The following is a 13,751-nucleotide window of genomic DNA, read 5'->3' on the forward strand; positions in this document are numbered from 1 at the left end:
CCTCTAAAATAAACAAGAAATAGATGCACTGAAACATATAGAATCAAAGCTGTCACCTATATTCAGCAGTTTTCAAAATTTTTGCAAGTCTGAAATCATTAACTATTTCTGGACTCCACTACCCTACTAACCAGTGTTTATCTTTCATAAGTGTTTTTATCTGTTTTGAATTGCCATTAAATGCTACTGCAGGCAAAATATGTCTCTCATACTGTAATTTTTGCACAGAGCCAAAAATGCTGTAACGTGTAGTAAATCTGTATATGCACTGATCTGATGTACTCCAGTACAGACTTCTTGTACTAATCAATACACTGCAAATGCCAAAGCCTTGAGCCTTAACTGATGTTCCACTGACACCACAGGTTTAAAACTGCACCCTATTGTAACTAAATCTGAAGAGGCATGTAACTTTTTGAGTTTCATTTTCTATTTCCATGAAGAGTGCACAAACTTTCGACTTTGCTCTAAATGAGAGAGGTGGGGGGGAAATACAATGACTGACACTGGTGTCTTTGAAGAACCAAAACCAAAAGCAGATTATGACACTACATTTAATGTTTGCAGCTGGTGTCTTTTTTTTTCAGGCAGCAAATACTCCAGCACAAAATAAGTTATGTAGTAAAAAAAGGGTTAATTACGAATACTCAGAGGTGCTCATCAACATCTATAACATGTATCAGGGCTGAATTTCTTAGGCCAGCCTTCCATCAGTAATGATACAGAAATCTATACGCAAAATTGTCCATTCATTGTTACCGCATATCTGTTTTTCCCATAATTAGAAACAGATTTGTACAGATCACATTATTTCAGAGAAAGTTTTCTGTCAATGAATGTTGGTAAAACTTCTGCTTAGTATAAAAAAGGAAAATATATCAAACGAATACAAATTTGGAGCAAGTAAGAAGACTACTTACACTTTTCGTATGACAGACAGAAACTAGTGTCGTGCAGCTTAAAAAAATATAAAACAGTATACTGATGATGTCTAAAGTGATGCTGTTGAATAAGGAAAAGCATTAAATTAAGCACAAATAATAATAACAATAATATAATAATAACAACAACAATAATAATAGTGATAATAATAATAATAATAATAATAATAATAATAATGTCACCACAATTAAACAGAATGACCAATTCAATGAAGACTTTAAGAATAGCAGTTGGTGTCTATAATATCTTAAAATATATTAGCAATATTCTGTAGATAACCACAACCCAGATCTTTAAACTTACTCTTCATATGCAATAGGGAAAAAGAGTGTTTAAAACTCAGTGAAATGTAAAATTTCAACACCAGGTGCAACATCACAATTACCTACCAGCATGGAACAAAGGAGGCTATAAAACTGCTGCATCCAATAAACTGATTCCATAATTTCTGATCCCAACATTTAGCTGGAAGTCTACGTTCCAAAAGTAACAAATATCTAGTGTCACTTCCATTCTGTTGATAAAATATATTAACTCGAGTTCATCGAGTCTTAATACAAACTAAATCATTAACAGGAGGAAAAATCCTCCAAAATGTTGGTAAGCTACCCTGCCAAACAAAACTGATATAGTAGTAACGATAACATAATAATTGTAATAATAATATAATTACAATAGTAAGAAACACAAGTTCTTCACTTCCATAAATAATCATACTAAGTTTTTCATAAAGAGATACAAGTTTTCATTAAAATATTGCTCTGCACGAAAAGTCTGATTTTTGTCACATTTTCAGTTGTGTAAAACAACTGTAAAATTCCCATACAGTGTGCTGGAAAGAATAAATAACATCCACATTGCTGGAACATAATGGCTTGAGAAAATACCAGAAGAACTTTGCTCATCTTAACACAGTTGAGAACATCAACTGCCAACAGTGCCACCGCGACATATTTGCGTGGATGGGAAAACAACAGAATGTACAGTTGTGAGGAGCAACACAAAAAAATTACGTTCATTAAAATTTTAAAAAATGTACAATGTTAAAATTCAGACATGTACTAAAAAAATTATTATTACAGATTATTTCATTTTCCTTGTCATTTTAACAAAAGAAATAAGTTTGGAAAAGGCTTCATGCAATTAATTCATTATTGCTAAAAGGATTCAACAGGTCTTCCATAAAGTGGTATTACATAAAGTACACTGCTTTAGAGTAACAACACTGCCATCAACTTTTTTTAAATAAACAAGCGTGAATGAATTTGTAGTTTTACAATTTTATCACATGCTGGGTTCAATTTTTTGTGGTCCCACTTTAGTTAAACACTGTTTATCCTAGAAGTTTACGTGCACTGTACAGATCACTATGGTGTACAGCTTTAGTGTTGGATTCAAGATTTAGTTCTTATCTTTTCCAAACAATGCCCCAAAGCATTCACAGTTTAGGGGAGAGGAGAGGGAACTCAAGAGCTTTTTGAGAAAGTTCACAGACTAACAAATTATACGTCAAAAAGCATGGGGCATTTGTAGACTGTCTCAAATTCTGTCCAACAGCCTTCATCCCTCTTCACAAAATTTTCCAAGCACAAATGGATAACTGCCATGCAATGCAAGACAAAAAGCAATGTTTTTTGGCAAACAATTCACTAAAATACAATTACAATAGGAGTACAAGATCCTATATTTCATTAACTGATGGAGCATTTGTCATCATTCACGAAATGTGTTTACTCTTTCTTTCCCATACAAACATTACTCTGACTGTAATTCAGTAGAACTCTGATCTTTTTCAAAATTTCCACACAGATAAATTTTCCAGGATTACAATTTTGTAATGCTACAGGAACGTGTTAATAACATAAGCTACAGAAGGAAAATACAACAGAGATAATTCCACAATTTTGTAATTGCTGGCAAAACAGGACTCAGAACTTTATTAACATCATTTTCCTTGGAAGATTATTGACAGTATTCCTAAAGTTTACCTTAAAAAAAAATTCTGGAGCTAACCAAAAAGGCAACAGAAGCTTTCCTAGCAACATAAAAAAGTAAAATGCATATATGTAACTGGCATCTAACTGCACATGCATGTGTACAAGAAAATTATTAAACCAATTGGAAGTATGTTCTGAAAATAATTGAGACAAAATTGTTTTGTTTTGTGACACTAGGAAACCTTGTATCAATCCACTAACTGAAAGCCATTATATTCCTCATATATTAATTGAATGGGAATCTCATTACTGTTTTGAATGCATGAGATAAATGCATTACACAAGAACAGAGGTAAGGAAGACCTTCGATGACTTAAAGAAAGCCAAATTTTAAACAGGGCAACGAAATTCTTTGGTTAAGAGTTAACTGAATGAGCAAATCCCATTAAGTCAAGGTGTTACGAATTGCTTTATTCTGCTAAAGTTGTATGCAGCGTAACACAAGCCAATAAGCAGTATTTTTCTGAGAAAGAAGAGACGGCGGATTACGAGAAGGCATGTATTAAAACAAAATTAGAAAGACCGGTCAAGCCCCCACACAACCACGAAAAAAGTGGACTCACATTTTTCTCCCTCGGTCCGTGTACGACCCAGGTGGTTCCAACTCGCTATACGCGAACTTTCTCAAAACGCCCAGGGAGCCGACATGCCACTCTGAGTGGCCACTACCGCACTATAGCCACGGTGCGAGTGGCCCTACCTCCGCGAAGTGGTGGATGAGCCACTACCCCTCTTCTCTCCGTGCGAACCACTCCCGTGTCCCGACGAGGAACGGTGGTGCTGGTACTTCTGGGTCGCAATGGCCCGTGATGATGGCGGAGGCGGTTTCTTGCGGCGCCTGCTCCTCGGGCCAGAATACACTGAAGAAGGCGGAGGCTGAGTCGTCTGTGGTGCCGGAGCTGGGTTCTGCAGTGGCAGTGGAGCAGGACTCGGTGCCACGAGTGAGGTGGGAGGGGAGAGCGCTCCTCCATCAGTGCGAATTCCGGCCAAGTTGAGGAGGGCATCAGCACCTTCCGCGATCTTGCGCCGCTCCTCGTCCGAGGTGTCCCCTCGATCCTGGTGGTTGTAGAGGATGTGGTGCGCAGACGTCACCGACGGTACGGTGTCGACAGTCGCTCCGCGACCCAGTCGAGTGTTTTTTCCGTCAGTTCTGTAGCAAATTAATATAACAGAAGTTACTAGATGAGATATAAATAGTGGTATGAGGAAAGGCAATCATTCACTGAAAAAGCAAAGTATTTGGCATCAGGTAAGCATATAAACACTGTTTTAAAGTTGAGTTACAATGTTCACTTTCATACTTATTTAAGTACATATCTCCTGCTCCACAGTGCCAATTAATAGGTAAATGTCTCCGCAGTATCCTTTCTTTCAGGAGTGCTAGTTCTGCAAGGTTCGCAGGAGAGCTTCTGTAAAGTTTGGAAGGTAGGAGACGAGGTACTGGCAGAAGTAAAGCTGTGAGGACCGGGCGTGAGTCGTGCTTCGGTAGCTCAGATGGTAGAGCACTTGCCCGCGAAAGGCAAAGGTCCCGAGTTCGAGTCTCGGTCGGGCACACAGTTTTAATCTGCCAGAAAGTTTCAGGTAAATGGTTGTCTTTTTCTAACATCATTGTTAGTTCCAAAATATAACTGACTGACTTAAATAAAGGAAATGAAATGGAAGTGCATGGTGTGCAGCCTTCAGAATAAAGTGTGTGGTGGCCAGTGAAACAACAGGAATGAAGAGAGTGGCAGAATATGTTTTTTTTTCTTTTAAATTTTTGGTTAACATTTTTTATAAGTGTGTACAAAAACAACCCCCCCCCCCCACCCCAACACACACACACACACACACACACACACACACACACACACACACACACACACATCGTTTGCAAAGCAACAAACATATGTCAGCCAAACCCGTTTACGTACAGTAGCGGCATGTACGAGTTAATTAACAAACCTTTCCTTATCTCTCTATATTATAATGGGTAAATAAAAGTTGGACCACAGATGATATAGAGCATAAGTGGTGGTGTTATTTTGAAGTACATCATTGAGCTGGCTAGTAGCAGCATCCATTTGCAGACAAATTCTGTAATACTCTTCAATTTACCTTAATTGCATATTAAGCAGGCAGAAATTTCATTGTGTAGCCAACCATGGGAATGTATACTGTGTACTTTGGCTTTTTATGAACATCTACCATGTTTAAGCTTCAGTTTGCCTAAATCCATTTTACTCTGAATCAAACTGACTTTAAAACTGGACATATTCAGCAATAGTATGCATTTCTGCAGGAGACGGGGCCAGTGGTGTATTTACACGTTTTGCGCAGCAATGCTGTTGACATTCACCGTGAGGTTTAGTGGGAACTATATGGGGGGATGATGGTGGTGATGGTGGTGGTGATGATGATGATGATGATGATGATGATGATTGGTTTGTGTGGCACTCAACTGTGCGGTTATCAGTGCCCGTACAAAATCCCAACTTCTTGCTCAGTCCAATCTTGCTACTTTAATGAATGATGATGAAATGATGAGGACAACATGAACACCCAGTCATCTCAAGGCAGGTGGAAACCATATGGGGTGTTACAGCTGCTGGTTCTACGCAGCCAATGAGAGAGCGGCAGGTAGACGATACATTTGGAAGCAAAAGGCATCGTAAAATTCTCACACCAGTAGAGAAGCAAAATCCACTGTGTGTTCAGAAAAAAAACCAGCTGTATTCTGAAGTTGCACTATAACCACAATCTCAGAAACTGCAACAGCCAAATATTTGTTGCAAGTTTCACAGCTGTCCCGTTAGGATGATGACAATATCGGTTAAGAATAGTGATATCACATGCAACTGACTAAGTAAACAAAAAAGGCAGTGAAAATAAAAAAAATTAATGTAAACAATTTCTTTTTGTTTATTTTATTTCTCCTTGTATCATCAAAATGTAGACAGTCAATAAACGACAAGTTTAGAGTAAGAGTAATGTTAGCTTTTTAAGCAGATATCTTATATCAATAAAAGTTTGCTATTTTGATTAGCCATAGGTTAAAAAATAAAATTTTCTCAAGGAGCCTCTAAATATATTTGGGATCGTCTTATGCTCTGGTAAATACAATACTGTCTTGAAAAGCGGGCTTGAGGTGAACATTAACAAATGCAAAACAAGGGTAATGGAATGTAGTCAAATTAAATCGGGCAATGCTAACAGAATCCACTTACTAAAATGAAACACTAAAAGTAGTCTTGCTATTTGGGAAGCAAAATAACTGAAGATAGCCAAAGTAGAGGGAATATAAAATGTATACTAGCAGTAGCAAGGATAGTATTTTTGGAAAACAGAAATTTGTTAAGCCTTTAGCTGCTGTGAATGGGTGGATAAATCCTGCTATGCCATTCCCCAGGTGCTGTGGACATGTATATGCATGCCACTTTGTTTTCCTACAGTGATATGGATGTCTGGATGTTTCCCAAGTCACTGGCCCACACTGTTACAGCAAGTTACTTCCATAACTCAGTGAATAAAAGAAGTTTCTAATATTTATCATACAACATATGTGCCTCATTGCTTGCTATAACTTGCAAAAAATCTCATTTTGATACCTTGCACCATTTACGAGATATGACGACTGTTATTACTACACGATTAGCGATGCACAAAGACGTGAACGGGTGTGTCACATGCGACCATTCTTTGCATATAAAACTCGGTAACTTGAGAACGAAATGAGATATCACTCTGTTCTCAGTTTTAAATAATAATATCTCACCTACATTTCATTGACTGTAATGAATGAATTTAAATCAACCACAAGTAGTTTACGTGATGCATTTTTACCTCTGCAAAATCTTTAAAACTTCAAAATATGTTTTACTCAATTTGATGCAGTACAGTAACTATGATAAATAACACGAAAAAATTTGGTCCTTCATTGAGCGATGAATCAACTGTAAGATGTGTAAAAATCAAATTTTTCCACCTAACAGTTTTCTTAAAATCAGATGATAAGCAGCACAGGTATCAGCATTTGGCAAGCAGTAAAGCTGTAACACAAGTCACCCACAGCACAGAATGCGGAGAGCACGACTGCAGCAGTGAAAGGTTACCATCAAATAGAAATTTAAGAATTAGGAAGTCATTCATAAAAATATTTACTTGGAGTGCAGTTCATATGGAGGTGGAACATTGGTAATAAAAACAATTCAGACAAAACAGAATAGCAGCTTTTGAAATGTGGTACTACAGAAGAATGCTGAAGATTGGATGGGTAGATTGAGAAAGTAATGAGGAGGTACTGAACCGAATTGCAAATAATAACAAATAAAAAAAATTATGGCACAACCAGACCTGAAAATAGGGCACATCCTGAGGCATCACGGAATTGGCAGTTTGGTAATGGAGGGAATTAAAGGGGGGGCGGGGGGGGGGGGGGGGGGATGAAAACTGTTGAGGGACACCAAGGGAGGAATACAGTAAGTAGATCCAGAAAGATGCAAGTTGCAGTAGTTATTCAGAGATGAAGAGACTTGCACACGATAGAGTAGCACGGACAGTTACATCAAACCAGGCTTCAGACTGAAGATCACAAGAACAAGGTGTTTCAATTAGCGTAAACTCCATTGAAGAGTGAAAGATTTATTCGTACGTATTTATGTGACATGCTTAAAAATGTGGCTTTGCCCAGTCACACAGACCACAACCTCATCACTCACCCGTCATCCGAGTCAGAACCTTCCTCGAAAGCCTCGTCCGGCGAGGAAGTCGTGGAAGGCGGGGCGTGGGGCCCGTGAGGGCCTGCAGGCGTAGTCGACACGGCGACAATTCCAGAGGAGCGGGCCGAGAGGTTGAGGGCGGCACTGTACGTGTGGTCCTCACTCGGCGACGTCGTGATCACCATTCGCTCTTCCGTCTGTGCACAATCGGCAGGTACAAGTTTTGTAAATGAGTTTTACCAGGGTGACAGAGATAATATTGTATGACAAACAAATACAGTTTTTCTTTAGGATTAAAAACTGTGGCCGATGTTCCACATTGAGAAACATTTAATGATCAGGTCTGTACTTACACTGCAATCTAGTCAAGCTACACCACAAAATGCCCACACCACAATAACTTAATTTGATTAAAATATTTTACTTTTAATATTGTGTGCTTTATACTTGTCAACAGCATACAAAAAATTATTTTTTTGTAGATTTATTCAGGTAAGTTTTTCAGTGGGCAACCAAAATGAATTAAGTCAGTATTAACCTCTCAAATTTCACATCACCTAGTGTGGAATTCCCACTGACTCCAGCTCAAACGTGCATTTCAGTTTGCAGAACCGCTCACATCCTCAAAAGAATGACCAATGGGCATTTGGCAGTTTTAAATGAGTTACATTTCATAAAAACCTATCTTTTTCATGTAGGATAGACTCCAAACCAAGACCCATAAAACAACAAAGGCATTTTTCTGATATCGAGATCACTCTAAGAATGTATCTGACACTTACAAGCACATATGGCAGGGGAGGTGGTCTTTCAAAAGGAAGTTTATCGTAAAGAGGCTTCAAACCCGTACCTTAGAACACAAGCTCAATATTTTGGAGCCAATCAGTGCTAAAAGTAATATTTTAAAATACCTTTGTTGTGAGGATCTTTTAATTAGCTTCATTAGTATGAAGTGTACACACAAACCAATTAACCAATAAGATTATTTAAAACTTTCATCTTAAGACCGTTTCACTGGGAATTGTAGGTAAAATTTGCTTAGTTGATACATTACTTTTGATTTCTCACATTTGCCTAACAAATATGATTGCTTATACACAGTTTATATTATTTTTGAAGCCAAAACATAGATTTTTTACAAGGAAATTATTGTTGGTTCTTTCTTTTGTTTCCTAACAAAAAATATAGCTAGTCATAATGATGTTGATAAAATGTATTGAATACTTTTATGAGTTCAATTCTTTTATTTTTTCAATCTCACCAAATCATAAAAATAATAAATTTTACTGGAAAATCAATTATTAATGCTTTTTTCCATTTTAAGCTTATTGCAATTAAGGAGTATATTTCACAAGACCCACTTTGCCTTTTTTTAATAAAGCACCTTTTGTCATCATTCTGGGGATATGGATGCGTAGTATATCACTACATATTGGTGTTTATACATTAAAAACCGTATTATTAAGGATGATAATATACAGTAACATCACCTTGAACCTTAATATATTTTGTCAAAACACCATCAATCTTGATCCATATATTAATCTTCTCATTAGCATTAACACGTGTTCTGTTCCTGGTGTACAATGAAAACGGCTTATGGGTTAATACAACAGCAGTACCATAATTCCTATTGCCCTTAACTCCTATCGAGAAGGTACGATAAGCAACAATATCTCTGTCATAGTAGGCCTCCAAACCTTCCAAAGGTTTATCACTACCTCTTACAATAGCTATTGTCAACCAACTATTACCAGTAACAACCTCAGTTGTTGTACAAGAAAAATTAATCTTGGCTCCAACAAAAGTATTGGGCCTGTCAATAACTCTTCTTGTGCTACATTATTTGGAGTCATCGAAAAAGTGTCAACAATCTCGTACACAGGCATTCTTGATCTTCTTGTATATCTCCTCCTCCTTTACGGCATGGCTGTGTGCTTCGTGCGGCTGCCTCGAGTGAAATGGCATTTTTGTCTCTTGCTCACAATTCCATAAGCCACTGCTTTTCCCTTTGTTGTTAGCGGAGGTTGACATTGAAAGGAACTTTAGTTGTACAAGGTGTGTTCAAAAAGTATCAGAAATTTTCTAATTTTGTGGGTTGTATTAGTCCTATTTGTGTAATGTTTTTTGCTGTATTGGTAAATATGTCTAAAACCTCTCTTTAGACTCATAGCTATATCAGATGTTTAGTCTGTTGTTAGATGTCCAGAAGGTTACACATGTGTTTATGAGTGGTTGTTATCAACTTGTTTTAAAAATGGGGCAAAGGATTTGCAATAAATTTTGCTGTAAAATGGAATAAATTTAACAGAGTTTTAGAAATGATGAATAATGCTTTTGGCGAGTCTACTATTAGGAAAACAAGGGTTTACGAGTGGTACATGCGTTTCCAAGATGTCCATGAAGAAGTTGAAGATGATAAACATTCTGGTTGCTCCAGCCAACAATCGATGAAAACATGGAAAAAAGTGAAAAAGTTATAATGAACAATCACCGAATCACAATAACAGAAGATGCTGCCGCTGATGATGGCGTATCAACTGGCTGATGCCAAGAAATCTTTTTGGGTGTTGTAGGTATGAAACATGCAACAGCAAACGTATTGAATTTCGAAAAAAAAACAGTGGTGAATGTAAGTTGCTCACAAGTCACTAAATGAAGGAAACAACGATGCAGAACTACTGAAACCCTAAAGAGTTGCCATTTTGCAACCTTAGATGAGATTAAAAGAGCTAACAGGTGATGCAACATGGGTGTATGGGCATGACATCGAGGAGGCACTCTGGATCATCAAGACCAAAACAGTTCTGCAAATGTGGTCAGATATGAAGGTTCAGCTCACTGTTTTCTTTGACTTTAATGGCACAGTGCATCACGAGTTCTTGTCAAAAGGTCAATCAATCGATAAGGAATATCACTTACAAGCTCAAAGACATTTATGGGAAGCAATCAGAAACAAAACAAAACAAAACAAAAAAAAAAAATTGCCAGATATGTGGTGAAACATTAGACTTGGGTATGCTTCATTGCTTCTTTGTGCCATTTCTGGCAAAAAAAGCAACATTGTAATGGCGCTTTAACCTCCATATTCCTCAGATATGGCCCCATGTGACTTTTTCCTGTTAACAAAAATAAAGAGGACCTTAAAAGAGTTGCCATTTTGCAACCTTAGATGAGATTAAAAGAGCTAAGAGATATGCCAAAGACTGAGTTCCAGAAGTGTTTCAGAGATTTGATGATGCACTGGCAAAAGTGTGTAACGCCTAATGGGGACTAACTGGAAGGAGATAACAATAATGCAGACACATAAATAAAATTATTTCTAGAAAATAAAACTTCCTGAAGCATTTGGAACATACCTTGTACATTCACTTTTGACAATTATTTGCTTTTTTGAATCCACCTTTTTCTTGTGCTGCACAGGTGTTTTTCCCATCACACACACACACACACACACACACACACACACACACACACACACACCACTGTAGACTGCCAGACTGCGAACATATGCACCAGATGGGAGAAGCGACAAGGATGGTGGGGGTAAGGAGGCGGCTGTGGCAGGAAGGGGGAGGGATGCAGGGTAGGGTTGGAGGACAATAAAGTGCCACTTGTGGGAACACACAGGGACGAGGTGGGGGAGAAGGTAGGGCAGCTAGGTGCAGTCAGTTTATTATACCAAAATGTAGATACATATGTGCCCAGGTTTCCAGAACTACCACAGAAGGTGCTTTATAAATAAAATGCAAAATGTGTCTGGTGGAAAGTACTCTTTAACAGTATTAAGCTTAATATGGAAAAACCAATACTAACTTACTGACTGTGGGAGAAGGGCATGTAAACAAATATGTACTGTAAGATTTTATACAATTAAATAACAAATCTTGAACATTATGTTACAGGTTTTTTTTTTCTAAAATGGTGTTTTTGTGAGTTAATTATTATAAAATTTTCTTTTGTAGGGCCTGTCCCACACCTATGAACGAGCCTGTTAACAATAGTGAATAAGATTGTTTTAACAACAAATGGATGTGTTTAAACCTGGCTCACAATAACAAACTGATCAACAGCCTAGAATTGTTGAGCACCATGGGGAGGCAATGCCAGACATTGCCTGCATGCTTAATGCAATAGTGAGAGTTGTGTAATCCTGTTCTTGAACACATTCACATGTTCTCCATTAGTCTGCTGCAATAAGCTCTGTTTAGAGCCCTATCACTTTCAGTGCCAGTTTCAAACATTCTAATGTAGAAAACAAACACAGTACAGTGAAATAAAGCACACAGCACAAATAAACTTCAACCGGTATACCACCTACTATGACCGTCTTCCACGGCCGACTATGTACTCGAGTCATATGACAAATGAAACGGACACAAAATTAACACTACAAATCTTCTAGACTCCACAATCAGCAGCTGCTAGGTCGCTGATGGCAGAAGTGAAAAAACAGGGAAATCAACATGAAGTCTTCCCGGACAAATCCAATATGTGACAGAACCAAACAATGGACCAACTGGACACCTTTTATTGTGACACTTACCTGCAGTTACCATTCTTATCAATGTGGTTATCACCAAGTGTGAACATGCAAGATTTTACTTTCAATTCTTGCTCTAAGGGGGATGAGCAGGCTGCTAGCTTACTGATGTACGGAATATCTAATAATATATTAATACAAGGGTAATCCCAAAAGTAAAAGTACATAGACCTGTTTATTTCTACAATGGTTTCCATCAGTTAACAGCTTGAACATTTAGCTATTTTTCGACATAGTCACCATCTCTGTCGATTCATTTTTGTACACGCTGTGGCAGTTTTTGTATGCCCATGTCATACCAGGTCGCCGCCATGCTGTTTAGAAAGTTATGAATCTCTTCTTTCACCTCGTCATCGGAGCTGAATCGCTTTCCAGCGAAATGTTCTTTTAACCTAGGGAACAGGTGATAGTCACTGGACGCAAAGTCACGACTATAAGGTGAGTGGGTGATTATGTTCCATTGAAACTGTTGCAGGAGAGCAACGGTTTGCCGAGCAATGTGTGGGCGAGCTTTGTCATGGAGAATGTGTACACCCTTGCTCAACATTTATCTTCTCCAGTTCTGAATTGCCCGTTCGAGTTTTTTCAAAGTCTCACAGTACCTCCCAGCGTTAATTGTGGTCCCAGCAATTCAGCTCCGACGACGAGGTGAAAGAACAGGTTCATAACTTTCTGCACAGCATGGCGGCGAGCTGGTATGACATGGGCATACATAAACTGCCACAGCATCTACAAAAATGCATTGACAGAAATGGTGATTATGTCGAAAAATAGCTAAACGTTCAAGCTGTAAACTGATGTAAACCATTGTAGAAATAAACAGGTCTATGTACCTATAAAAAGACAGGAGACCTTACTTTTGGGATTACCATCGTACTTAAATATACAGCTCTAAAACTGGCAATACATTTACAATGTGCAGCCGATATTTTTATGGGTACGTATGTCTATAATTTTTTCTGTCAATATATCTACACTTTTTTTGATCTATCAAAGGCCAATAACAACATTTTTTTAAATACTGATATACCGGATTCCCAGTATTTTTAAAAATGGCAACTGTCGTAGTCAGAGGCGATATGGGATTTAAGGACACACTTTTCTTGGTACAGAAGCAGATGCATACAAAAATGAAACAGAGATGGTGTCAGGCTGAAATTTTCCTGGTCTCTGTAGATGGCGACTGTGTAGAAGGGCTTGGATGTTAGGCTGAGAAGGTAGATATGGAGATGATAGGGGAAATAACACTTTGGGCTGGTTTACTGCTCTGCTTTTTATTGCTTCTTCATGTGCAAGCAATGAAAATATGGAAGAGCACAGACATAGATGAGACTTACTAGATTCTCCAATAAATTACCAGAATAAAAGGCCACCCTGTCCTATAACTTTACTAAGATTTGGGTAAACACAGTAATGTCTGGTACTACAGGCCACAAACCATGGAAGTGCCACATTTTATTGCTTTAATTGAACCCTTAAGTTCAAGTACTTATCACAAATGACACACAGACATAACTATATGCAGACAAATGTACAATGGAAACCAATAATCCTAGTCCAGAGGTATATATA

General features: G+C 37.9%; 1 protein-coding gene across 1 annotated transcript in view; it reads right to left on the minus strand.

Annotated features, from left to right (window-relative positions):
• Window positions 1-1,707: 1,707 nt before the first annotated feature.
• The window catches only part of LOC126424886 (hepatocyte nuclear factor 3-alpha-like), a 433,342-nt gene continuing 421,298 nt past the window's right edge, over window positions 1,708-13,751 (minus strand). Inside the window, exons 8-9 of the mRNA XM_050087719.1 lie at window positions 7,637-7,833; window positions 1,708-4,089 (exon numbers count right to left, since the gene is read on the minus strand). Coding sequence (XP_049943676.1) covers window positions 3,636-4,089; window positions 7,637-7,833 — 651 coding nt within the window. The 3' untranslated portion in view covers window positions 1,708-3,635. The remainder of the gene's footprint in view (window positions 4,090-7,636; window positions 7,834-13,751) is intronic.

Source organism: Schistocerca serialis, chromosome 10, assembly GCF_023864345.2.
Source record: "Schistocerca serialis cubense isolate TAMUIC-IGC-003099 chromosome 10, iqSchSeri2.2, whole genome shotgun sequence".
Lineage (NCBI taxonomy): Eukaryota > Metazoa > Arthropoda > Insecta > Orthoptera > Acrididae > Schistocerca > Schistocerca serialis.